The 26,647-nt window shown below is 39.6% G+C and overlaps 1 protein-coding gene across 3 annotated transcripts in view; it reads left to right on the top strand.

Annotated features, from left to right (window-relative positions):
- The window catches only part of Itch (itchy E3 ubiquitin protein ligase), a 119,534-nt gene that overhangs the window by 65,247 nt on the left and 27,640 nt on the right, over window positions 1–26,647 (top strand). For all 3 annotated transcript variants that reach the window (XM_052725594.1, XM_052725596.1, XM_052725597.1), the window contains 9 exons: window positions 1,571–1,728; window positions 3,228–3,429; window positions 5,969–6,064; window positions 9,107–9,281; window positions 13,842–13,911; window positions 16,476–16,560; window positions 21,460–21,588; window positions 25,552–25,624; window positions 26,570–26,641. In XM_052725594.1, the coding sequence (XP_052581554.1) occupies window positions 1,571–1,728; window positions 3,228–3,429; window positions 5,969–6,064; window positions 9,107–9,281; window positions 13,842–13,911; window positions 16,476–16,560; window positions 21,460–21,588; window positions 25,552–25,624; window positions 26,570–26,641 (1,060 nt within the window). The remainder of the gene's footprint in view (window positions 1–1,570; window positions 1,729–3,227; window positions 3,430–5,968; window positions 6,065–9,106; window positions 9,282–13,841; window positions 13,912–16,475; window positions 16,561–21,459; window positions 21,589–25,551; window positions 25,625–26,569; window positions 26,642–26,647) is intronic.

Below are 26,647 nucleotides of genomic sequence, written 5' to 3' on the forward strand. Positions count from 1 at the left end.
TCCCCTGCCTACCACCCCCCCACACAAAAAAATAGATGGGATAGTACTGGGTATAGTGGCATAATATATATTTGTAGTCCCTGTACTTGGGAGGTTGAGGCAGGAAATCTTCAGTTTGAGGCCAGCCTGGGCTACTTATGAGACAACGACTCTCCTTGTCTCATTAAAACTAAACAAAAAGGTAACAGCAACAACAACCCAGAAGTATTTAATGAACATTGTCAAATGCTGCAGAAGTCATTATGATCATAGGTTAATATTCTAGGAAAGCTGGTCATCTGACAAAAGAAAAATCTACCTGCTGCCGTTATCCCAAGAAAAGAGTAAACTCCAAGTTGATTTTAAATAGATTTCAAAAAATGAAAGTATAAAATCATTGGAAGAAAATGTGGCTAATTCATTGTTGAATTAATTACATAGAAATATGAAACTTGCATGTTTAAAAATATAACATGGAGCCGGGCCGTGGTGGCACATGCCTTTAATCCAATACTCTGGAAGGCAGAGGCGGGTGGATTTCTGAGTTCAAGGCCAGCCTGGTCTACAGAGCAAATTCCAGGACAGCTTGGGCATTACACAGGAAACCCTGCCTCAAAAAACCAAATAAATAAATGTGTGTGTGTGTGTGTGTGTGTGTGTGTGTGTGTGTGTGTGTGTAAGTAAAACATTAATTTAACATATACTAATTATATAAATATAAATAATGCAAATGTATAATATAACTATTATATGCGTGTGTGTATATATAGCATTAAAAGCAAAGGGAAAAGGCCCTTTCAAACCAGTGTACTAAATAAGTATCCGTGGGTTGTTTGGCACTCTTATAGATGATGCTTTTCTAGTAGGAAATGGAGAGGGGTGTTCATATGCCTGTAGGCCTCTTGCCTATAGGCAGTAGGATTTTGAAGAACTTGATTTCGTTCCTGCTTATACAGGGCATTCCGAAGCCTTTCTGCAGCCACACCTAGTATTTTCGAATGGGCTCAAGTTCTACCCTTGAGTGACTCCTCACTGTCTATGTCAGGTTGTTACACTTCTGTTGCTGTGAAGAAACACTGTGACCAAGGCAACTCTTATAAAAGAAAGAATTTAATTGGGGGCTTGCTTATAGTTTCAGAGGGTTAGTCCATTATCATAATGGCAGAGAGCAGACAGGCAGGACACTGGAGCAGGAGATGAGAGCTTTACATCCTGATCCACAGGCAGCAGGCCAAGAGAGAGACAGGCTTGGCATGGGTTTTTGAAACCCCAAAGCCCACCTTCAGTGACACACCTACTCCAACAAGCCCAACTTCTAATCCTTCTAATCATTCTCAAATGGTTCCACTCCCTGCTGACTAAGCCTTCAAATATATGAGCCTCTGGGACAATTCTCATTTAAACTACCCCAAGGAGTTATATGACTTTAACCTATGGCCTCTTTATTTGATAAGGCTGGCCTGAAGTTAGAAAAAAAAAGACTTTTTCTCTAATTCCTAAAACATTACATTTTGGGTTTCTTGCTGTTGTTAAATAAATAAGGAGCATTTGTTTTGTTCTTTTCCTCTCCCCTCCTGCCCTTCTTACCCAGAGTGAGCACGAATGGATCAGATGACCCTGAGGTTGCAGCGTCAGGGGAAAACAAGAGGACAAACGGGAACAATTCTCCGTCCCTTTCAAATGGTGGCTTTAAGCCTTCTAGACCTCCGAGACCTTCGAGACCACCTCCACCCACCCCACGAAGACCAGGTATATATTCTAGCCTCCAGTGCTGTTTTGTAAATAATGTTCTTTTGGTAGGAAGCGTTGACACAGTCTCCAGATGTTGCCCATGTTAGCCTCAGATGCTTCCTTCCTTAGCCTGGGATCCTGAGTGTGTACTACTATGCCTAGTGTTTTTAAATAATGTTCTGTTTGGAAACTGATGGACAGGTAAGTATCGGGTTATTGGTGTTTTGTTCAAGTAGAATGTTACTCTGTAACTTAGGCTGGCCTCAAACTTAGAAATCCGTCTGCTTCAGCCCTCTTAAGTGCTGGGATTGAAGGTATGAGCCACCATGTCTGGCTTCTGGCTTTGTTTTTACATTTAAAAACTTGACCAACATTGATCTTTCTATAGGCGACTAAGAATTGCTTTTCCTTTAAGTTTTTCTTCCAGGAATGAAGTTCCATGAAGAAGTGCTTTATTAAGAATGAAAATAACTTGTATTATATAAATTATAAACAGTACAGTACAGTTAGATTGAAACTTCTTTGTGTGGTTTGTAACTGTGACATATCTTATAGCTAAGAATTTGGGGGTCTGGAGAGATGGCTCAGAGGTTAAGAGCACTGACTGTTCTTCCAGAGGTCTTGAGTTCCATTCCAGCAACCACATGGTGGCTCACAACCATCATAATGAGCTCTGGTGCCCTCTTCTGGCTTGCAGGCATACATGCAGGCAGACTACTATATACATAATAAATAAATCTTAAAAAAAAAAAAAAGAATTTGGTTGTTTAGTCCATTTTATCTTTTAAAAAGCTGACTGGGGTCCTGGAGAAAAGGACTCAGCAGTTAAGAGCACTTGTTGCTCTTGGAGAGAAACTGACTGCATTAGATTCCCAGCACCCACATGGTAGTTCACTACCACCCATAACTCCTGTTTCCTTTTCTGACCTTTGCAGGCACCAGGCACACACATGGTGCACAGGCACACATGCAAGTCAAGTAAAACAAATAAGTGAATAAATCTGGTAAAAATTTTTAAAGTTTACTGATAAATGATAATCAGTTTTTAAACAAAAAAATTCACTAAATGAACATGTTTCATTATTTATATTGTAGCATTTATATAGAATATCCAGTTTCTGATTAGCCATCAGTAGCATCAATACACTCATTACCAACACCATAAATTAGTCTCAGATCTTCAAGGTCACATAGAGAAGGCAGTTTTAAGGATCTGGAAAGTGGTACCCATGGTTTCCTATTCTAAAAGTTTTTACTGGGCTAAGAGTTGTAGCTCAGTAAAAGAGTACTTGCCTATTGTGCACAAGGCCCTTGCACCAGAAAAAGTAATCATTCAAGTAGTTACTTTATATGTTTATGAATTCAGAATTTATATGCTGTGTAATTTGATGAGACCTGTGTATTCACATCTTAGGTTTCATTTGTCGTCTACTTTTAAATTCTTAAGTTAAAATTCAATCTTGATTTTAGATTTCAGAAAGCAAAAACTTTCCTTATTTTCTTCAAATCTTTCATAGCATCTGTAAACGGTTCACCATCCACCAATTCTGAAAGTGACGGGTCTAGTACAGGCTCTTTGCCACCAACAAATACAAATGTAAACACAAACACAAGTACATCTGAAGGAGCAGCATCTGGGTTAATAATTCCTCTTACTATATCTGGAGGCTCAGGCCCTAGGCCACTGAATACTGTAAGTCAAGCTCCTCTCCCACCTGGGTAAGTAACTGCTAACATTGGTTTTCTTTATGATTGTGCATGTACTCACTAATTTAAAAAAGATTATATACTGTATTCTTTCCTTAATTGTCTTTTAAGTAACTGTAATTGATTTTTGGGAATATGGAATCCAAGAAAGCTTACCATGTTTTAAATACTACCTCTTCCTTTTTGGGAAGTAGAAAAATAATTGAGCTGGGTATGTTAACACATACCTGTAATCTCAGCACTTGGGAGTCTTGAGACAGGAGGATTGTTGTGAGTTCTAGGTCAGCTTGGGCTACAGCATGAGACTCTGTCTCAATAACCGGTATTTATTTATTTATTTATGCTTTTTTTTGGGGGGGGTGTTTTGAGGCAGAGTGTTGTATAGCCCTTACTGACCTCAAACTCACTATGTAGATGAGGATAGCCCTGATCTACTAATCCTTCTGCCTCTGTTTCTCAAGTGTGGATTACAGGTGTGTACCATTACACCTGGAAAACAAAGTAACTATTCAAGGACCCCCACTGCCACCCATAGAAAGTTAAGTAATAAAATAGTCATGTGACTAAGTGCTGCTTCTCTAGGTAGGGAAAAAGCAAATACCCTTTTAAAAGATTTTTTTATTACAAAATCATCATAGCAATGTAATAATTTAAACTGATAAATTAGTTCCATAGTCCCATTTTAATTTGTACTTAAATTTTTTTTTTTAAAATTGATGTGTATGTGTGTGTGCCTGATTGCCTTGTCTGTATGTGCACCACATGTGAACAGTGCCTGCAGAGTAGAGGAGGATATCGGAACCCCTGAAACTTGAGTTACAGGCAGGTCTGAGCCACCTGATGTGGGTTCTGGACACTGAGCTTGGGTCCTCTCTAAGAATAGCAAGTGTTCTTAATTCCTGAACCATCTCCCCAACCCCTATTTTTAACATTAATACTTTGATCAAATTGAGAGCTCAGTCAGGGCTAAGGGTTTAGCTTAGTGGTAGAGCAAGCATGTCTAGTATGTGTGAAGTTCCAGGTTCTACCTTCAATACCACACACACAAATCAAAACCAAAACCTCATGTTCAGGGCTCAGAATGCCAGTCAAAGTTATTTGGCTGACTGGTAAATTAATAAATTCATGATGGGAATTACAGCTACTTAGACAGATTATCCTTGTTGGTAACTCGACCATTTTCCTTTTGGAGAACTTACGTGGTGTACTTAGTTAGTACTTAGTTACTGTACTTACCAGTGAGACAGAACCACTTGAGGGAGAGATTTTCACTTGGTCTTCTCACTGTGGCAGTTTGAAAGCAGAGAGCTTAAGTAGAAGCCAGCCTGTTACAGCCCTCATTGGGCATTACCCCAGCAGCCCACTTCCTCTAGGTAGAATGCTTTAGATCTGGATCTAAAGGGTCTACAACTTTCCAAAATAGTACCACTCTCTGGAGACCAAATATTTAAAGACACGAGCAGCTGTAGTAGGTGGGGTGGCAGGACAGGAACCGTTTGTATCCAAACCATACTGCATGGCAAGCTAAAGTAGACTGTTGTTTGTCCTTAAGAACAAATTATCTGGGGCTGAGAGAGAGCCCTGGCTGCTCTTGTAGAGGGCCTGGGCCCAGCACCCACATGGTGGCTCACAAACACCCATAACTCCAGGTCCAGGGGATTCAGTGCCCTTTTCTGACCTCTGTGAGTGCCAGGTATGCACATGGTGCGCATATACATGCAGGCAGAACACTGATACATATACAATAAAATAAATCTAAAAAAAGAAAGAGGAAAAAAGATTTTAGGGTCTGGAGTAATGGCTTATCAGTTAAGAACATTGGCTACTCTTTCAGATGACCTGGTTTTGATTCTCAGCACCCACATGGCTGCTTACAGTTGTGGGTAACTCCACTCTTAGGGGATCTGATGCCCTCTTCTGGCTTCTGTGGGTACCAGGCACACACATAGTATACAGATTGATATGCAGTCAAAGTACCCATACATATAACAATAAGTAAGCAAATAATGGTTAGAATAATAAGCTGTGATGGTTTACTGCTGTTCTCTTCTCTTTGGCAACAAACCTGCCCAGAAGACTGGAGTACTTACGGTGGCCAGTCTATAACTCTCCTCCTGTAATATCTGATAATAACATGCTTTGACTTCAGTTTTTCTAGAATGTAGTCAGAATGTTGCCTTTCAGTCAGCTCAGTTGTTCAGGTTTCAGGGCATTGATGCTTGCTTTTCCTCTCAGGTTCTGAGTATATCTGATCAGATTGGGAAGCTTTGGTCTCCTGAGTGGATGGACTGACTTTGAAATGCATGTTATTTCCAGAGCAAACACTTAGGAAAAAGAAACCTCATTCACTGTTGTGTGTCACTCTTGGGGCTTTCTCTCTTTTTAGAAGAAATTTCTTGGCTATCTTTTAATTCTATTTTTTCCTTTATAGACTAACAGGCTCACTTCCCTCAGTTATATAAGATGGTCATTTAAAGTGAAAAGGTGTAAACAGGATTAAAAATCCAAACTAATACAAAATGCCCTTACTAGTCTTTGATTTGTATTTAAGGTGGGAGCAGAGAGTAGACCAGCATGGGCGTGTTTACTATGTAGACCATGTTGAAAAGCGAACAACATGGGATAGACCAGAACCTCTACCTCCTGGGTAAGTGTCTGAATTTAAAAACAAGAGTTTATCCATTGTATCTATACCCAGGGTTCCCTACAGTCCTTTCCTCCTCTCTGTTCTGCTTTATGTTAGACCCAGACTAGAAAGAAGAGAATTAGAGAACTGACTTCAGCATGCTGAGGTGGTGTTGCTATTGTGACTGATTTTGTTTTCGGAGACAGAGTCTCACTGCATATCCCAGATGGAACTCTTGATCCTCCTGCCTCAGCTTTTAAGCCTTGCAAGTTTTGGGATTACACACCTATGCTGCCATACCTTTATGAATGATTTTTACTTTCATCATTTCTATTAAAGATTCCACAATTCTTGTTCTTTTATTTTCCTGTCTGAACTGTTTACCTGGCTAAGAGCCATAAAATTTTAAATTTGTTTCGTTAAGGATAATCATTGAAGGGCCTGGAGAGATGGCTCAGAGGTTAAGAACACTGGCTGTTCTTCCAGAGGTCCTGAGTTCAATTCCCAGCAACCATGTGGTGGCTCAGAACCATCAATAATGAGATCTGGTTCCCTCTTCTGGCCTATAGGCATATGTGCAGACAGAACACTGTATACATAATAAATAAATAAATCTTAAAAAAAAAAAAAAAGAATAATCATTTAAATAAATAAGAGTTGTAACAACCAAACATGGTGGCACTTGCCTGCAGTCCTAGCATTTGGGAAGTAGAAGCTGAAGGATCAGGTCAAGTTAGAGGTCAGCCTGTGCTGAGACCTGTCTCAATCCTCCATCCCATGCAAAGAGTTACAGTTCCTCTTATATCTTTTTTTGTTTTGATTTGTTTTTGTTTAATATATTTATTTATTACATATACAATGTTCTGCCTGCATGTATGCCTGCAGGCCAGAAGAGGGCATCAGATCTCAGTATAGATGGTTGTGAGCCACCATGTGATTGCTGGGAATTGAACTCAGGACCTCTAGAAGAGCAGCCAGTGCTCTTAACCTCTGAGCCATCTCTCCAGCCCCTTGTTTTTGTTTTTTGAGACAGGGTTTCTCTATGTAGTTTTGGTGCCTATCCTGGATCTCGCTCTGTAGACTAGGCTGGCCTCGAACTCAAAGAGATCCTCCTGGCTCTGCCTCCCAAGTGCTGGGATTAAAGGTGTGTGCCACTGCCACCTGGCTCCTCTTATATCTTAAGATAAAGTCTCTGTTATTAAAACTAATTGTTGCACCAATTCTAATTGGTCTTAATAATAAAAACCCAGAGTCAGATATCAGGGTGAAAGCTGAAAGATCAGAGGAGCAGAGCAGCTAGCCACTAGAAAGATTTCTTACCTCTAGGAATCCTCAGACTGAAAAGGATCAAGATCCTGTCTCTCCGAATCCTCAGACTGAAAGCAATGAGCTCCTGTCTCCTCCCACCTTATATTCCTCTCTCCGCTGAGCCATATCCCTTCCTGTCTCCACCTTCCTAATGCTGGGGTTAAAGGCATGTGACTCCCAAGAATTGGGATGAAAGGTGTGTGCCACCACTGCCTGGCCTCTATGGCTAACTAGTAGCTTAGCTCTGCACTCTGATCTTCAGACAAGCTTTATTTGTTAGAGCACAAACAAAATATCACCACCACTAATGTATATTAAAATCGTTGCAAATGGTTGAGAAAGTTAAGGACATGTTGGTAACCATGGTATTAAGTATTTAATGTGTATGTTATATAAAATGAAAGAAAATACTTTTTTAAACCAAAGGGAATATATGGCAAGCATGAGTGGTGCAGTCTACTATGAGGTTGAAGGTCACTCAGTGGTTAGAGTGTTTGCCGCTCTTCTAGGGTTGTGAGTTTGACTCTCAGCACCCACATCAGGCAGCTTACAACTGCCTATAACTCTAGCTCCAAGAGATTAATTTCTCTCTTCTGACCTCTGAGGTCACCAGCATACATGTGCACACACATACATATAAGTAAAAGTCTTTAGAAAAATATTGCCGGGTGGTAGAGTCACACACCTTTAATCCTAGCACTCAGGAGGCAGAAGTAGGTAGATCTCTTGAGGTAGAGCCCAGTCTGGTCTACAAAGCCAGTTCCAGGACAACCAAGGCTACACAGAGAAATCCTATCTTGAAAAACAAAAAAAAAAAGAAAAGAAAAAATATTAACCTTGCTATCTTGCTAGCTATTAACTAGTATTAATATTAACTAGTATTAACTAATCCTTAAAGAAATACATCCCTAAAAAGTGTTGTTTGACTTGTTAAAGTAGCAGGTAATATGAAGTGTTGGTGAGGAACTCTACACATAGTAATGCTGGCAATAGTGTAATTTGTGTCTACTGTAAAAATCTTGCCAGATAGATCAATATATATGTGTGTGTGTACATATGTATCTCCTTGGTAATTCTATATAGTAAACTTACATTATGAAATAATTTGAAGAAAAAACTTGGTTGTCTTGAAGTTATTATTTTATTACAAATAAGTAAAAAGGTAGTTGTATTCCTGTGCAAATTACTTTTTTATCTATGAAAAATTCTGTATACAACTGATGTCTCCGATGATGTTTGCGGGAGTGTAAAAGATCACTGGGGAGGGGGGGGACACCACTTTTTCCTTTGAGACTCTATAAATATATATTACATTTAAAAGACTTCATTGATACATGTTACAGACTTTTTTGTTTGTTTGTTTTTTGAGACAAGGTTTCTCTATAGCTTTAGAGCCTGTCCTGGAACTCATTCTGCAGAACAGGCTAGCCTCGAACTCCCAGAGGTCCACCTATCTCTGCCTCCCAAGTGCTGGGATTAAAGGCACGCACCACCACCTCCCAGCGTGTTACGGACTTTTAAAGGACAAAATTTTAGAAGCATTGAAGTTCAGTTTATAAATACGAATAAATGATTTCAGATAAATGAGAAAGCTGAGGATGTAGCTCAGTGATAGAGCACTCACTGACTGGCATGTGTGAGGCCCTGGATTTGGTCCCCAGTACAAAGAGAAGAATACTTAGTAGTTTCTCACGGTAAAAGTCTTACATGTTTTTCACAGTATTTCTTAAATTAGTTGTTTCTTTTCTGATTTAGTTGGGAACGGCGTGTGGACAATATGGGACGTATTTATTATGTTGACCATTTCACAAGAACAACAACATGGCAGAGGCCAACGTTGGAATCTGTCCGGAACTATGAACAGTGGCAGCTACAACGTAGTCAGCTTCAGGGAGCAATGCAGCAGTTTAACCAGAGATTCATCTATGGGGTAAGTAGCCTATTGATTTATTGGTTATTGTAGCTAATACAAACCTTTAGTCTCTAAAAATTGCCTGCATGTGTCATGTAAAACACTAAAAAGACAAGAGAGTAGGGTGGCAAGCCAGTTTGTGCCAGAGGTGCTATAGGTATTGATCTTGTGAGTTCTGTCTTTTCTGTTAGTGTTAAAAATAAACAAAAAACAGTGGAGTGGTGGTGGTGGTGGCGGCGGTGCACGCCTTTAGTCCCAGCACTCGGGAGGCAGAGCCAGGTGGATCTCTGTGAGTTCGAGGCCAGCCTGGGCTACAGAGTGAGTTCCAGGAAAGGCGCAAAGCTACACAGAGAAACCCTGTCTTGAAAAAAACAAAACAAAAACAAAAACAAACAGAAAAGAAGTTAGAGCAATTTAAAATTCGTGGATAAGATGAATAAGAATGGACCCAAGCAGATTGAAAAGAATTGGTACAACTGTAAATGTAGAACTGCCTGTAACTTTGTACGGACAATCTGACCGCTTCAGTCTCTGGGAACCTGACTTAAGTGGTGCGCAGAGCTGATGGGGGGGGTTGAAGCACTGCATACTTACTGATGAAGCTGACCAAATACAGGTTTTGGTGTGCTGCTCTGTTGAAGAGCTTTCATTCCTGATAGTAATACACTCTATAGGCATCTATACCATGTATGTTTATAACGGAGTTTCTTTACAAAGCTGGATTTGATGGCGGTCATCTATTACCCCAGGATTTGGGAAGTTGAGGCTTGTAGCTGAAAGTTTTCCTGTGCCCACCCAGTTCCCATGTCCTCGCGGTCCCACAGCTGCTCAGACCCAAATGAATACACAGAGGCTTATCTTAATTACGAAATGAAGGCTTATTGGCTCAGACTTCTCGCTGGCTCTTATACTTAAACTTAGCCCATTTCTGTTAATCTATATGTCGTGTTCCGTGGCTTTACCTGTGTGCCATTACATGCTGCTCCCTGAATGGTGGGCTGGCGTCTCCTGACTCAGCCTTCCTCTTCCCAGAATTCTCCTTGTCTGCTTATTCTGCCTATACTTCCTGCCTAGCTACTGGCCAATCAACGTTTTATTAAACCATTGTACAAAAGTATTATTCCACAGCATTTCCCCTTTTCTGTTTAATTAAAAAGGAAAGTTTTAACTTTAACATAGTAAAATTATATGTAACAAAACAGTTATAAAGTGAGAATTACAGTTACAATATCTAGTCTATTTATATTTGGTAAATTCAAGGAAAATATTCTATTTATTCTATATTTGTGAGTCTGAAGTTTCATATCTAATTTATCTTTTATCATAACCAAGGAAAATTATAACTATCTCGTCTTCCCAACTACATCAAAGACCCCAGAAGGATATAATATTACCTAAGTAAATAAGAAGTACATTGTAAGCAACTTCCAAAAATCTAGAATGACAGAGACAGCTGGCTGCCTGGACAGTTAACCAAAGTTCCTCTGCAACATTAGGGCATCCATCTTTAGCCCATAGGCCTAGTCTTTCAGTCATTTTTTTGTTCTGTAAAATGTCTGGCAGTTTCTTATGCGAAGCAGGAACATGAAAGATCATCTTGCCTTGCAAAGTTCAGTGGTCACCTTCCTATGGGTCCTGCATGTCCATTTTATACAACATTTTGTCAATCAGTCTAAGCAAGAACAGTTTCTTGCCCAAATGGACGTTTTTGCCAAGAAGAAGATAAACACCATATGGAGTATCTTCAATGCCCATCTTTCTCTTTGAAATAAATTGGTGCTGCTAGGGGCAGATGTGTCTCACTGTCCAGAAAGTCTAAGTTTTTTAAAACATTTTAAATACCATATTCTGTAGGTCTTTGAAGTGTTTGAAGATTACCTACCTAATTGAATTATATCTATGTATACCTAGAAAACTTAACATGACTATAAGTTTGACTATCATAGAAGACTAATTATTAATGTGTATTTCTCAACTATTCATTACAATTTCAAATGAGTTTCACAAACAAAATACTTTAAACAAGAGTAGAGATATACATACAGTATAACAGCAATGGCAGATGACTCACTTGAGCTCAACAGTTCAAGGCCAGCCTAGACAATGCAAGAAACCGCTCAAAAACAAAACATAAAAAAGAAAAAAACTGCCCAGACATGGTGGTAAATGGCTTTAATTCTGGCACTCAGGAGACTTGGAAGGCAGAGGCATTCCTGTGAATTCTAGGCCATCCTGGACTATGTTGTGAGTTCCGGGTCAGCCAGGGCTACAGGCTGCATAGTGAGACCTTGTCTGGGGTGGGGCAGGATGGGGATAGACAAAACAAAACAAAATAAGGCACTTTTTCCTACACATAAGCAAATGGATTAAACACATATTTTCCTTCAGACTAAGAGTGCAAAAACAGTGATAAGGGGTTGGAGATTTAGCTCAGTGGTAGAGTGCTTGCCTAGCAAGCGCAAGGCCCTGGGTTCGAGCCTCAGCTCCAAAAAAAGGAAAAACAGTGATAAATATATAGTGCTTTCCTTGCTGTGTGCTGCTGGAAATTTTGTAATCTCAAGTCAATGTATCACAGATCTGTCTCTGAGAAAAGTAAAATAGTCCATGCCAAAATAAATGGGTTTGTTGGGCTAGCACATAGAACTTAAACCAAAGAAAAGCAGCTCTGCCGGAGGCCTGGAGAAGCTGGCACTCTCCATTGCGATTGCCTCAGCATCATGTGAACTTTCTTTTAGAGTACACCAGAGTAAAGCGTCTTTACTCTTCTCCCTTGGCATCACTTTTCCTCCATTTTCCCACCTTTTCTTTTAAGTTTTTATTTATTTTTATTTTATGTGCCTGAATGTATGTCTGTGCACCACATGATGGAGTCAGCAGAGGGCATCAGATCCCATAGGATTGGACTGGAATTACAGCTGGTTGTGAAGTTGCCGTGTGGATGCTGGAAATAGAACCTAGGTCCTCTGCAAGAGTAGCCAGTGTTCTTAACCGTTAACCATCTCTCCAGACTTTCCTGCCTTTTTCTTGGACTCTTCATTAGAATAGTTTTCACTTACTGATGTGGGCAAATTCATCTCCTTCTCTTCCCTGCTCTGTTATGATCAAGACACCTTTCACTCTAAAAGTGCTTTCTCCATCACTGCTTATGGAAACATGTCCCTACATTCCCCTTCTTAGTAGTTTTAGAGGTTAAATTAGTTTTTGTTTATCTGTCTTACGTGTACGTGTACGTGTGCGTGTGCATGTGCGTGTGTGTGTGTGTGTGTGTGTGTGTGAGAGAGAGAGAGAGAGAGAGAGAGAGAGCGCTTTCGTGGGGGGGATTATTGAGGGAGAGGATATGTAGACTTAAACCTTGGCATCTGCTTTTCTCATGGCTGCCAACACTATACTCAGCTTCTTGCACTTCCTCTGGGCATGGATGTACATCCCTACCCTCTTCTTCATGGGCTTGAAGGCTTTCTTGGCCTTAAGAACCTCTCTAGCAGTGACATAGTGCATTGCTCATAGGGCATAAAGCCACATACCCCCCAAATCATGAACCACACAAATTTGGTGTGCTTGGTGAGGTGTCTACAGAATTGGCCATGCCTCAACTTGCCCCCATTCTTCATCACCTTCTGTCTTTTAGAACCCACTGGCATGGGGTAGGGCGGAGCCATTGTTGCTACTCTTCAAGGGTGCCCTAGCTTTTCACGTTTATTTTGAAACATGATTTCACTAAATTCCCAGGCTGGCCTTCAACTTGAGATCTTGGCTAAGCCTTCTAAACAGCTGGGATTATAAGTTTGTGTCAATCATATCCTGTTCATTTTCTTTTTAGGTCTATTCTGTTTTACATTTTAGTTTCTGTCTAAATTATTATAGGTAAATTTCTTCTGGGTATAGATCCTTAACTTGCCTGCTTTTTTCAACCCTAGTTCCACATGAATCTCCAGTGGCTTTGGAGTCAGGTACATCTGGTTCCTGTCCATAGTTATTTTGAGTAATTTTGGATGAGCTACTTAACTCACCAGGACCCATTTACCTTTCATGGGAAATAGACATGAACTTCATTGCCTTAGTGGCATTTTGTTGTTGTCTTTCTACTCCCAATTCTTCCATCTGCATGTGCATTCTTTTGGTTTTTGAGTACACATGCAAGACTTTTCTTAGCCATCTGACCACTCCCGGTACTGGTTTTATGAGTGACTTGAGGGGAACATATGAAAGCTATTTGATCACTCCAGGTACTGGTTTTATGAATGACTTGGGGGGATATATGATTCTCTAACTTTTATGTTACTAGCAGAGGAAACTTTGTAGCACAAGAGAAAAACTAATAATTTGCAGGTAAGAATTTATACAGTTTATGTACTATATTAATTTTACATAATTTTAATTGTTAGATAATATTATATAGGGTTTTCAAAGATATTTTTAGCAAAAATAAAACTTTTCTAAGTGTGAATTTTGTAAGAATATGTTGTATCGTACATATCAGGGAAGCCATATTGGAATTAATACAGTTGCTCTGAAATGATGTATTTATGTTGTGAATTATTTATTTGTCTAATTATTCATTTTTTTTATTCTTTATAGAATCAAGATTTGTTTGCTACATCACAAAATAAAGAATTTGATCCCCTCGGTCCTCTGCCCCCTGGGTGGGGTAAGCACATCAGTTTTAATTTCAAGTCTGTTATTAGAAGATCTGGCTAGAGAGCTGCTCAGTGGGTAGAGAGAGTGTTCATCTAGCCTGGGCAGAGCTCTGGGTTGAGTCACTAGCATTGCAAAGTGAAAAGAAATAGATCATTGATACAGCAATCTGGAAGGACCTTAACGATGCTAATGCTTAGACAAGAAAGTCAGTTTCACAAGATTACAATCATTGTATGATTCTTGGGGCTCCAGCTTCTATTACTATCACCAAATACTTGAGGCAAGATCCTTTATAATGAAAAGAGGCTGTGTTGGGGAAATGGCTCAAGTCAGAAAGGTGTTTGCCATGCAAGCAGGAAGACCTTAAATTGGATTCCCAGAACCCAGGTAAAAAGCCAGCTGTGGTAATACATGTCTGCAATCCCGTGGGAGTTGAGGAGACCAACAAATCCGTGAAGCTCATTGGTCAGTTTGCCTAGTCAAATTGATGACCAACAGGTTCATTGAGAGACTTGTCTCAAAAATAAATAAAGCCAGGCATGGTGGTACACATAAAATCCATTTTTAAAAATCCCATTGTTTTTTCCTTGAAATCATTTATACTCTGTAGGTGGAGGTTTCTGTCTAGACCACTGATCAACTCTGTCCCACCCCCACTCCCCAAATAAACACACAGAGACTTAACATTTTATGCTGCCTCAAGGCTCGTTTACCTCATCTACGTTTTTCCTATCCTGCTTGCTCTACGTCTTGTGGCCTCTCCTCTGACTCTGTCCTTCTTTCCCTAGTATTCTCTCTGCCCTGAAAATCCTGCCTAGCCATTAACCAATCAGCTTTTTGTTAACAATGAGAACAACTTGTCGTCACAGTGTACAGAAGGATTATTCCACAGCAATACTCAAAACATTTTGGTGATAGCCCAGCATGATGGTACTTGCCTGTAAGCTCAGCACCTGGGAGTTAGAAGTTAAAGGATCAGGAGTTCTGGGCCAACCTTGGCTATACAATGAGTTTAAAACCAGCCCAAACCGTCGGAAACCCTGACTCAACCAAGCAAAAGCAGAGAGATAGTAAAATACTTCCTGTGCAACATGAGAACCTGAATTTACTCCTAGCATCTATGAAAAAATGTGTAGTGCCAGGTACTTGTAATCTTGGAGATATTTGAGCGGATCCCTAGAGTTTGCTGGTTGACCAGGCTAGCTGAATCAAGTGAGTCCTGGGTCAATGAGAGACTCTTGTCTCAAACAAACAAACTAGGTAGATAGTACCTGAAAAAGAGCATACCTGAGGTTGTCCCCTGGACTCCATGTGCATGTGCATAAATGTGCTTGTACATGCACACTCACATCCACTTGGCATACAAACAAGTGTATACACCCACCAAGAAACAAAACAAAAACTACTTCTCTGAGTGAAGAAGGTTAAAATGTATACCCTGTCCTTAATTTATTTATTTTGTAAGATTTATATATATTTTTATTTTATGTGTATGGGTGCTTTGCTTGCATGTATATCTGTATGCCATGTGCATGCCTTGTGCACACAGAAGAGGGAGTCAGATCTCGAACTGGAGTTACAAGCAGTTGTGAACCACCACATGGGTGCTAGGAATGAACTCAGGTCCTTTGTAAGAGCAGCCAGTGCTCTTAACCACTAAGCCATTTCTCTAGCCCTTGCCCTTCATTTTATGGCAAAAGAACTATGACTCATTTTTATGGGGATGATTATTAACAGACCATTTTTACTCTTTTGAAACAGGTATAGGAAAACCACTTCTTGGTCTCAGAAGCTTGAGTTGTGGGCTTTGTCATTGCTATAGAATAGCTTGCCTAAAAGACTGTCTTTGCCTGCTGTGTTTATGTGAGGTAGACCTAAGGAAGTACCTCAGGCGTAAATTGCTTACCTAGTCCTCATGGTGCCTTAAGTCATACCTCCCTACTTTAACACACAAACCCATATGTGATTTGTGAAAAGTACCTCAGGCGTGAATTGCTTACCTAGTCCTCATGGTGCCTTAAGTCATACCTCCCTACTTTAGCACACAAATCCATATGTGATTTGTGAAAAGCTAAACAGCTGAGAGGTCATATGGGCGGGGCATTATGAATTAAATCTTTTTAACATCTTAGAAATTTTAATTTTTAAAAAAATTTTTGTTGTTTTTAATTATGTGTGGGTATGTGTGTCTGTATGTGGATTTGTACACATAAGTTCAGGTGCCCTTGAGTTACAGACAGTTGTGAACTATCTGATGTGGGTGCTGGGAACTGAACTTGGGTCCTCTAAAAGAGCATACGTGCTCTTAACTGTTAAGCCATCTCTCCCAGCCCAGAAATAATATTAATAACTTGATTAAGAACAAGAAAGCACTGTCAGAAGTGTGAATGGGCTAGTGAGATGGAAGAAAGGCATATATTCAAAGGCCAGGATAATCTTTTGTGTGTGTGATACGATACAGAAATTATAAAATCAGTAGTCACTAAATGGGCAGATTCAGCTTATTTTATCTTAGTTTGAGGGGGAAAGACTATTCCAACACTAATATTGTGTTTTTCACTTTGTTTAACGAAGAGAAGAGAACTGATAGCAACGGCAGAGTGTATTTTGTCAACCACAACACTCGAATTACACAGTGGGAAGACCCCAGAAGCCAAGGGTAAGAACTTCAGTGTATGTGTGGCTTCTAGAGACTGTCTACCGATTTTTGAATGATTTATGTATTCTTTCCTCAGAAACCTTAACCACTAATCCCCTACATGCCTTGGAAGGAGAAAAATGATTACTTTCATATAATAAAAGCTTGAGTTTCATGAGAATGAGGCGGGAATGAGTTGGCACGACTCACTGGTTTTCTTTTTCCCACCAATAGAATTACAGAACTAAGAAAAAAACATAAATATGTTTATATGTTATATGACATAATGCTTATGTACATTATAAGAGTATGCTGGTTAACATACCAAGAGATCACAAATTTGCCTTTTTAATGCTTTGATGACAGTATACAGTGATTTATGTTACCTAAATTATGTCATTCTGTGTACTAAAGTTAGCTAAGGCCTTGTTTAAAAAAAAAAAAAAATACCACTTAGACAAAGTAATTCTCAGGCCAGGTGTAGTGGTGCACACCTTTAATCCCAGCACTCGGGAGGCAGAGGCAAATAGATCTCTGTGAGTTCAAGGCCAGCCAGGGCTACAGAGTGAGACACTGTCTCAAAGAAAAGAAAAGAAAAGAAAGGGCCGGGCGGTGGTGGCGCACGCCTTTAATCCCAGCACTCGGGAGGCAGAGGCAGGCGGATCTCTGTGAGTTCGAGGCCAGCCTGGTCTACAGCGCGAGATCCAGGAAAGGCGCAAAGCTACACAGAGAAACCCTGTCTCGAAAAACCAAAAAAAAAAAAAAAAAAAAAAAAAAAAAAAAAAAAAAAAAAAAGAAAGAAAAGAAAGAAAGAAAAGAAAGAAAGAAAGAAATTCTTGTTTTTCTTGTTTCTCTTTTCAAACAAAAGGTATATAGTCTTAAGAGTTCTGGAAGCTAGAAGTCAGAAATAAGGTGTCAGCAGACTGTGTGCCCTCTGATAGCCAGGGAAAGGGGTGTACTCCAGTACTCCTGTCCACTGCCATCTCCTCCACTGCCTCCTCTTCCTCCTCTTCATCCTTTTCCTCCTCTTGTTTTCTGAGGAATGCTGTCCTAGAGCTCACTCTGTAGACCAGGATGGCCTTGAACTCACAGAGAGAGATTTGCCTGCCTCTGCCTCTCAAGTGCTGGGATTAAAGGTGTGTGTCACCGTGCCTGGCTTCTCCCAATTTTTAGTTTGTTAGCTTGTGTCAGGAGTATTTTAGTCGTCGTGTTGCTTGCTTTTTTTTTTTTTTTTTGCGGGTGGGGTGAGGGGAGTGTTGTTTTTTTGACAGGGTTTCTCTGTATAGCTCTAGACTATGTAGACCAGGCTGGCCTTGAACTCACAGAGATTTGCCTGCTTCTGCCTCTCAAGTGCTGGGATTAAAGGTGTGCACTACCACCGCCTGGCCACATAGCTTTCTTTTCTATACACATTTTTGTTCCAGTTTCCTCTTTTTATACAAACAAATCGTCCTATAGGATCCATCTCCCTACTCTAGTGTGGGTTTATCTTATTAATAAATCTTTAGTGACACTCTTTCCAAATAAGGTCATACCCTGGGGTGCTGGTCACTAGGATGTGGACATAAGCATTTAGAAGTGAGGCACATTCACCTTTTAACAGAATGTAATATTATAACTATCAGATGGTTCTATTCTTCAAGGAATATGGCAAGATGTGCAGTTTATATATTAACCACAGATATGAGCATGTTTCTTATACCTTTTCTCATTTCAAACATCTGAAATGAGAAAGTATACATCTGAAATCCAAACATCCAGGAGACTTAAGTGGGAAGATCAGCAGTTCCAGGCTAGCCTGGGCTACTTAGTGAGCCCCTGTCTGAGATCAACATAAAACACTGAAATTACTGAATTATATTCAGTCACATTTTTTATAGAGAAAGAATAGAGACAGCAGGAGGAAGACATATGCAGAGAAGAATTTGAGAGGATTTTAAATCCCTGTTGCTAAAGGAGAGTCGCTTGCTTTGATGTTGGTAATATGTAAGTGTTAACAACCAGGGAAGTCTGTGGACTCCTCTCAAGTGTCCATTTGCCCCTCTGAGTGAAATAAAACTTAGTCTGTAGATCCTCCAGAGACTGAAACTGACGCAGTGTGTCCCAGGCCTCTCTCTTCATTGTAGGATGTCCAGTGGTCAAAGCCTCCAGGCAAAGAAGAGCATCCCTAATAGGCATACCACCGCTACTAACAAATCACTTCCTAGGAGTTGAGGACAAGACCATCCCTCTCTAGGTTTGATTGATTCTTCATGGTACAAATCCGATGGCTCACATCTCAATAGGTTTTTTTTTTTTTTGGAGGGGAAAGGAGTTGGATTTGGGTTTTCAAGACAGGGTTTCTCTATGTATAACCCTGGCTGTCCTACAGCTAGCTATGTAGACCAGGCTGGCCTTGAACTCACTAAGATTCGCCTGCTTCTGCCTCGCGAGTGCTGGGATTAAAGGCGTGTGCCACCACCGCCCAGCAAATGGCTTGTGTTTTTTTAAGGTATGCTTTGAGTTTAAAGTAATTGTTTCTAAGTATCAGCAAATAACAATTTTTTTATACAACTATTACATTAACTTAAATATATTCACTCCCATAAGAAGAATGATGAAGAGCTCTAAGGATAAAACATTTTGATTCCCCAGTGAAATTGTCTCTGGTCTAGACATGAATCTCAGTGATACATGCATGAGTTAATATTTAATGTCTGACATCAGATCCATGGCTTTGATCCCCATCATCTCGGGGTCAGGGATGAGGAATGTCTTCTCTTCCAGGATAAACTGAACAACTCACCTTTCTGTTACTTGCTGCTGCTGTTGTTTTGTCCCTTTTGGATCTTGATAAAGTTTTAGAGCTTAAATTAGTCATTTCATGAGATATCACAAGTGGCCAAGTTCTACCAGTTCACTCATTTAGAATACTTTATTTAAAAAGAGGTACTTATACCCCTTAGTGCATCAATCTATTGTTTGAATAGCATGGGATAATTCACCAATATATGCCAATTTATCTTAATTTACTTTGTTTTCAGGACAACTGGTTCTTGAGCTTATTTAGCAACTATAATCACAATGGAAGTGAAATATCTTTTTTATATTTTTGGTTAGTCTTCCCTGACATTTGTATTGAATTATATGAATAAGACTAAATATTCTTAACATTTTGATAGTTTGTAAAATACGATTGAAGGCAGTGTTCTTCTGAATACAGTACTTTGTCCTTCTAAAGTCCACTTGAGGAAAACAACAGTCCAGACTAATAGTGTTTCTCTATAATAGTGAGCTTGAATGCCTCCAGATCTCCGCTTTTCTTCCTTTGTGTTATAAACTTGATATTTCCAGTGTTCCCGCATACCAAGCCCATTAGATAAGAAACTTGAAGCTGTAAAACCAGGGGTGGGGGATAAGGATGTAGCTTAGTTGGTATAGTGTTGTTTGGCATGCATGAAACCCTGGTTTGGATCCCTAAGACCCTCATAGCAGCAAATGCCTATAATTGCAGTATTTGAGAAGTAGAGGCAGGAAAGTCAGAAGTTCACGGTTAGCCTAGGCTGGATACATGAGAAAAAAAAGAGAAAAAAAGAAATGAACTAGTATACAGGGATAAAAGTTGCATTTACTTTACTCAACTAACTGAGAAGTCTGGTTGCATTTATGTTTAACAAGGACCGTAAACTCATAGGTTTACTAGTATCCACTTGAATATTTATGCTAATACATCAATTATATGGGTGTTGTAAATCTAGTTTAGGTTCTAAAACTCATGTAATAGTTTCAGAGTGGAAAGTTTTACCAACATACAACCTGAGGGATGGTGACAGTGTGCCAGCAGTACATAGGAAGTACTTGGAGAGACCTGACTAGAATGATCATTTTGTAGTAGTAGAAAAAGTGATTAACAGTTACTATTTGAAGGCTTTCTGTATACTAAAACACTTTCTTACTTCATTTCTCATATAGTTTTATTACACAGTATTATCTTGATTGTTTAATTGTTTATTTATCTTTTGAGAATTTCATAAGTATATAATACATTTTGATCTTATCCAATTTCTCCTCTCTCCAATTTTTCCCAGTGCATCTGTACACCAGGCTGGCCTCCAACTCAGAGATCTGCCTGCCTCTGATCCTGCCTCTGATCCTGCCCCTGCCCCTGCCCCTGCCCCTGCCCCTGCCCCTGTGTACTGAGATTAAAGGCATGTGCCACTACATCTGGCTGTTGCCTGCGTTTTGTGGATGAAAAACCTGAAGTTTAAAGGAAGCAGCCCAGAGCTTTCGGGTATAAAGAAGGAAGGAGATAGGGATGTTTTATAAAGAACTTTTAAGTTGCCTTGACAGAGAAAACAAATTTGTCAATGGGGGAAATATGTCATATCAGAACTGTGACAGATGTGACTTGTTTGGGAAAATGGTCACTGGCCATATGTCATGAAATCTCAGGGTTCCTGAGAGGGAGTCTAAAAGAGAAACTGAGTTGATGAGAGGTCTTTTGGGGGAGATGGCTCTGTCAACAGTGTCATTATGTAGACCCGAGTGAGACTAGGAGTAGCAGAACCGTGTGGGTAGCTGTTCAGAATATTTACATGAAGAAGACCAGAGTAATGGTGGGAATCAGAGAGAAAGGATGAACAGAAAGACTTTAAAGGCAGAATGGGTGAGCTTGGGTACCATGACTCTTTGAGGTGAGTTATTAAAATGGCAAAACATAGGCCAATAATATGATGATGATTCATTTTTAATGTTGTTGATGATGACTTTAATGTGTTTATAGAATGTCTAGGTAGAGATACCTATTATCTGATAATACAGGATCATGTAGGTTTCCTGAAAGATTTTATTCTATTTACAGGTATTTTTAAGTTTCTGTTTTTTTTGCAAAGAAGTAAACCTTTGATATCTTTTGTTTACATTTTCCTCTGTATTTTATAGTCAATTAAATGAAAAGCCCTTACCTGAAGGCTGGGAAATGAGATTCACAGTGGATGGAATCCCATATTTTGTGGACCACAATAAAAGAACAACCACTTATATAGATCCACGTACAGGAAAATCTGCCCTGTAAGTTTTCTTAACTTTATTAATTAAAAGCACAACTAATTTTCTTGGATTTTGACAAAGATTTCAATTAGCAAAGACAAGAGGTGTACTAGAGATAGCTTGCCCATAGGTCTCTGAATAATGAATCTTGTTGTTGTTGTTTGGGGGTGAGCTGGGTGGGGAACAGGTTCTCACCTTGTAGCTCTGGCTGGCCTGGAGCTCACTCTGTAGACCAGACTGGCCTTGAACTCATAGAGGTCACCTGGCTCGGTTTCTACTGGTATTAAAGAGGTGTACCACCACACTAAGCTTAGCAGTTCTTTATATACTGGCAGGAGTCACTTGATACATTATAAGAAATGCATCATTGTGTGAGCATTGAAGAATATGCTTTCAGAAGCCTAGATGGATTAAGCCTGCTACATGCCTAGACTATATGTCATGTATACTCAGCCTAGGTATGTATGACCTATTATTCCTAAAATCATGAAGAACAAAACACGATGAAACAAAGCACTGGAAAAAAATGATGCAGTCAAGATACACAATAAGCACAAAGTGTGTGATATTCAGCCAGTATAATATGGCTGTTTTTATAGTAAACTGCTTTTTGTTGTTGTTTTCCTTTTTTTTTTTCCTTTTGAGACAGTCTCACTATGTAAATCTTGGCCTTGAATTTATGGAGGTATCTGCTCTGTTGCATGAGTGCTAGGATTAAAGGTGTATGTCATCACACTTGGCTGAACTTTTTATGTTAGTAGTAGAAGTACACTCTAAAATAACGATTGAAAATGGGGCACTAAGCCAGGTGTAGTGGTGCACACCTTTAATCCCAGCACTTGGGAGGCAAGTGGATGGATCTCTGAGTTCGAGGCTAGCCTGGTCTACATAGTGAGTTCCAGGATAGCCAAGGCTGTTTTACAGAGAAACCCTGTCTCGAAACTAAAACACTGGGTGTGGGGGAGACGACATAGGATGACTCAGTGGATAAAGGCACCTACTGCCAAGCCTGAGGACCTGAGTTTGATACCCAGGACCCACATGGTAGAAGGAGAGAACTGACTCCCACGAGTTGTCCTCTGACACTTGAGTACCATGGTATGAGCATGACTATACATATAGACACACACACACACACACACACACACACACACACACACACACACACACACACACAAACACTAAATAAATTAACTAATTAATTAAAATAAGTGTTAAAAAGAAGTAGAGCTGGGACTGTAGTTCAGTTGGTAGATAAATAAGTAGATGGAATAGCTTTTTCTTTTTCCTTTTATTAGAAGAAGAAAGTGGACTGATTAAGTACACCTCCAGTGACTAGTTACAAATCGATTAGAGATGTAGCTCAGTTGGAATAATGCTTGCCTGCATGCATGAAGCCTTGAGTTCAGTCTTCAGTAGCATGTACAACCAGGCATGGTGGCACATGCCTATAATACCAGCATTTCGGAGATAGGAGGATCAGAATCTTGAGGCCAGCCTGGGCTATATGAGACCTTGTCTCAAAACAAAACAAAAGTACAAAAAGATCCCACTCAGTAACAAGAGTGCTGCCCTGCAGCCAATGAGTTGGTTTTCTTCATTTCTTTTTCAGATTCATTGTTAATATATAGAAATATAACTGATGATGTGTTAGCATATTCTGATACTTAATGAATTTTTTTATGTAATCTTCATTTTCTGCATGTAAGATTTTATTATCTGAAAACATATCATTAAACTTATTCCCAGTCTGCCTGTTGTTTTTCTTGCCTAGTTATTCTAGCTTTAATTTCCAATACTAGACATCCTTTCATTGCATCTGACCTGATCTTAGAGACGTTTTCATTTTCTTTAATTATTGGTTATGATATTCTTGTTGAATTTTCCTCCCTTCTTTTAACTAAAAAAAAAAAGTCACTTTGTGTGGTGTTGCGTACCTTTAATGCCAGCACTTGGGAAGCAGAGGCAGGCAGATTTCTTTGAGTTCAAGGCCAACCAAGATCCTGCCTCAAAAAAAAATTGTGTGTGTGTGTCCACAAAGGATGGAAGGGGGTGTCAGAGTCCTTGAAGCTGCAGTTACAGACATTTGTAAACCACCCAACCTGTGTGTTAGGATCTAGCGAGCTCTGGTCCTCTGATAGCACAGTAAGTGTTCCTAAGTCCTGACCCATCTTTCTGGCCCTATTTGTTGTTGTTATGTTGATACATGATTGTTACATGATTTCACATGTTGAACTATCCTTATATTCGAACAATAAATCCCATGTGGTATGTGATATAAAGAATTAAAACAGCAATCCTTTAATATTATGCCAAAATCATTTTGCTAGTATTTGAGAATTTTATACTTCTGCATATTAAAAGCTTGTGTGTTTACAGCAGAAACTAAGAAATCAGTCCAATTAGGCACCAATGAAAAATTATAGAGATAATCTAGATGTGGAAATAAATTATAAGTAGATAATATAGTTACAATTAAGTTTGAGTGCATATAACAAAGTCCTACAATAATACCTTATATTCGAATAGTATATTTCTCTACATTATTTAAAAATAACCTGGACCAGATAATGACGTATGTCTATAATCATAACCACCTGTAACTCAAGCTCCAGGAGATTCAGTGCCCTCCTTTGGCCTTCTCTGGCACACACTCCCTCCCCTAGATAAAATTTAAAAAAAAATGAAACTCACTATAAAAATAGACTAGAGGAGAAAAACCACATTATCAGTAGCTAGAACAATGCCTCAGTACTTAAAAACACTTGCTGCTCTTGGAGAGGATTCCAGTTCAGTTGATGGCAATCCACATGGCATCTAACAGCAATCTAAAAGTTCAGTTCCAGGGTATCCAGTGCCCTCTCTGGCCTCATTAGGCATCAGGCATTCACATGGTCACAGATACACATACAGGCCAACACTCACATACATACAAATAAATGAATCTTTTAAAATACATCATGATCATTCAGTAAAAGCTTTTGATGAAATACAAAGCAATTTTATGACCCATTTCACCTGCCTTGGAAATGTTCTTATCTACAAAAGTACAGACAAAAGCCTCAGCCAGCATCATGCTTAATGATGAAATAATTACTCCACAAGAGCAAGGATGTTTATCAGCGTTGCTGCCGCTCAGCATCATATGGCAATCAAGTGTAGAAGAGGCAGGCTGCAGAGGAGGAAGTAAGGCTGTCTCTCTTTCGTAAGAATCAGATGTAGTGAAGTTTGTAAGGAAGATAGAGAAAACTACTAGAGCTAGTAAATTTCCCAGGGTTGCAGGATACAAAATCAGATGTAATTCTTCACTGAAACAGCCAAATAGAGTTCTCCATTGGCCTGGAGTTCCTGTGTTGTACAGCCCTAGAGCATGGTTTGCTTCCTCATTGTGCTTGTCATTTGGAAAAAGGCCACACTGGAATGGGGAACAGCAAAACCCTTAACCGATATCTTTGCTCTTTTCAAAATTGGTTTCTTGAAAGCCCCTACAGCACTTGTAGCTAGAACTCATTAGACAGATCTAAAACCCATGAGCACACTAGGGTATGTCAGTCCTAGGTAGCATCTGCATGGTGACCTTGAGTCTCGGTTAAGGACAGAGGATAGAGGAGTAGTTGTGGTGGATGACATTTTCATGTATGAGCTCTTTTATCCAGCCCTGTGAGATTCACCTGCACATATCAAAAGTTCCCCTAGCAGTGCCTTTAACAAGATTTCACTTAAAAAAAGTCCTTAGGAAACATTCAAAAAAGAAAAGAAAAGAGTTGTATTAGGAATATGCTCTGCTGGGTACTTCTACATTTGTCTGCTGAGTGCTGGGTGGCAACAGGGTTTGCGGGGGGGGGGGGGGGGGGGGGGGGGGGGGGGGGGGGGGGGGGGGGAGGGGGGGGGGGGGGGTGGGGGGCGGCGGGCGCGGCGGGTTGCTTTCCTGTAGCATTTCTTTTACAAGCAGTTGCATATATTGTGTTAATTTTTGTTCTTCAGAGACAACGGGCCCCAGATAGCCTATGTTCGGGACTTCAAGGCGAAGGTTCAGTATTTCCGGTTCTGGTGTCAGGTCAGTGCTGGCTCTGTGTCTCTCTCTGTCTTTCCTTTGTTACATTGCTTATGTTCACAGCAGTTCTGCAGATATGTATTAACAAGAAAAGTGTGAAGCATTGGAGTCATCCATTTCTAGGACAGTGAAATATACTTATTAGATAATTGTGTCTTCTGTTGTCCCAAAGATTAGGCTAGAAATCATTTGAATAAGAAAATATTATAACTTTTTTCTTTGGTACCTATTGTTTTCAAGTTGCGTAAATCTTTAAACAAAGTATTTTCTGATAAACAGATTGCATTTGGCCACTTTCCTATCTAGTAGGTGTGTGTGCATTTGGCCACTTTCCTATCTAGTAGGTGTGTGTGTGTGTGTGTGTGTGTGTGTGTGTGTGTGTGTTTGTGTGTGTTTGAGGCAGGACAATCTAAATAGCCCACACTGGCTTTGAACTCAAAATTCTCCTGCCTTAGCCTCCTGAATGCTGCAATTATAGATGTTTGTTGCATGCATAACTCCATGTCTAATGTTTGATAGAAATGTCTTTGATAAGTACACATACGATCATATACATATAAACATATTCAATGTTTTTTTTTTCTGGTGTCTAAATAAATGATTTTCTGATGCTAAATAAAATGAATGTATTAATCGAAGTATTATGTTAAATACTTAAATTCAGATTTTTATAATTAACTGGGAAACATAATTCTGAATTAAAATTTGAAAATTAAAAGACTTATTGAGTCCTTAAATAAGCACTTTACATACGAGATCTGATTTTCTTCTTACTCATATTGAAAAGGATCAACATGATGTTGACAGATGTGTTGGCTATCATGGTATAAATTCATATTCCAAGTCTGTTTTCATTTGCAAAGATAAAAGTAAGTAACACTTCCCTTCTTGGTTTTTGCTAGGCCATTTTAATGGTGAGGGTTAACTTAAATTGTTCTTACCTTTCAGCAACTGGCCATGCCACAGCATATAAAGATCACAGTGACAAGAAAAACATTGTTTGAGGATTCCTTTCAACAGGTATTG

The sequence above is a fragment of the Peromyscus californicus genome, unplaced genomic scaffold (genome assembly GCF_007827085.1).
Source record: "Peromyscus californicus insignis strain IS unplaced genomic scaffold, ASM782708v3 Scaffold_7__1_contigs__length_154581171, whole genome shotgun sequence".
Classification (NCBI taxonomy): Eukaryota; Metazoa; Chordata; class Mammalia; order Rodentia; family Cricetidae; genus Peromyscus; species Peromyscus californicus.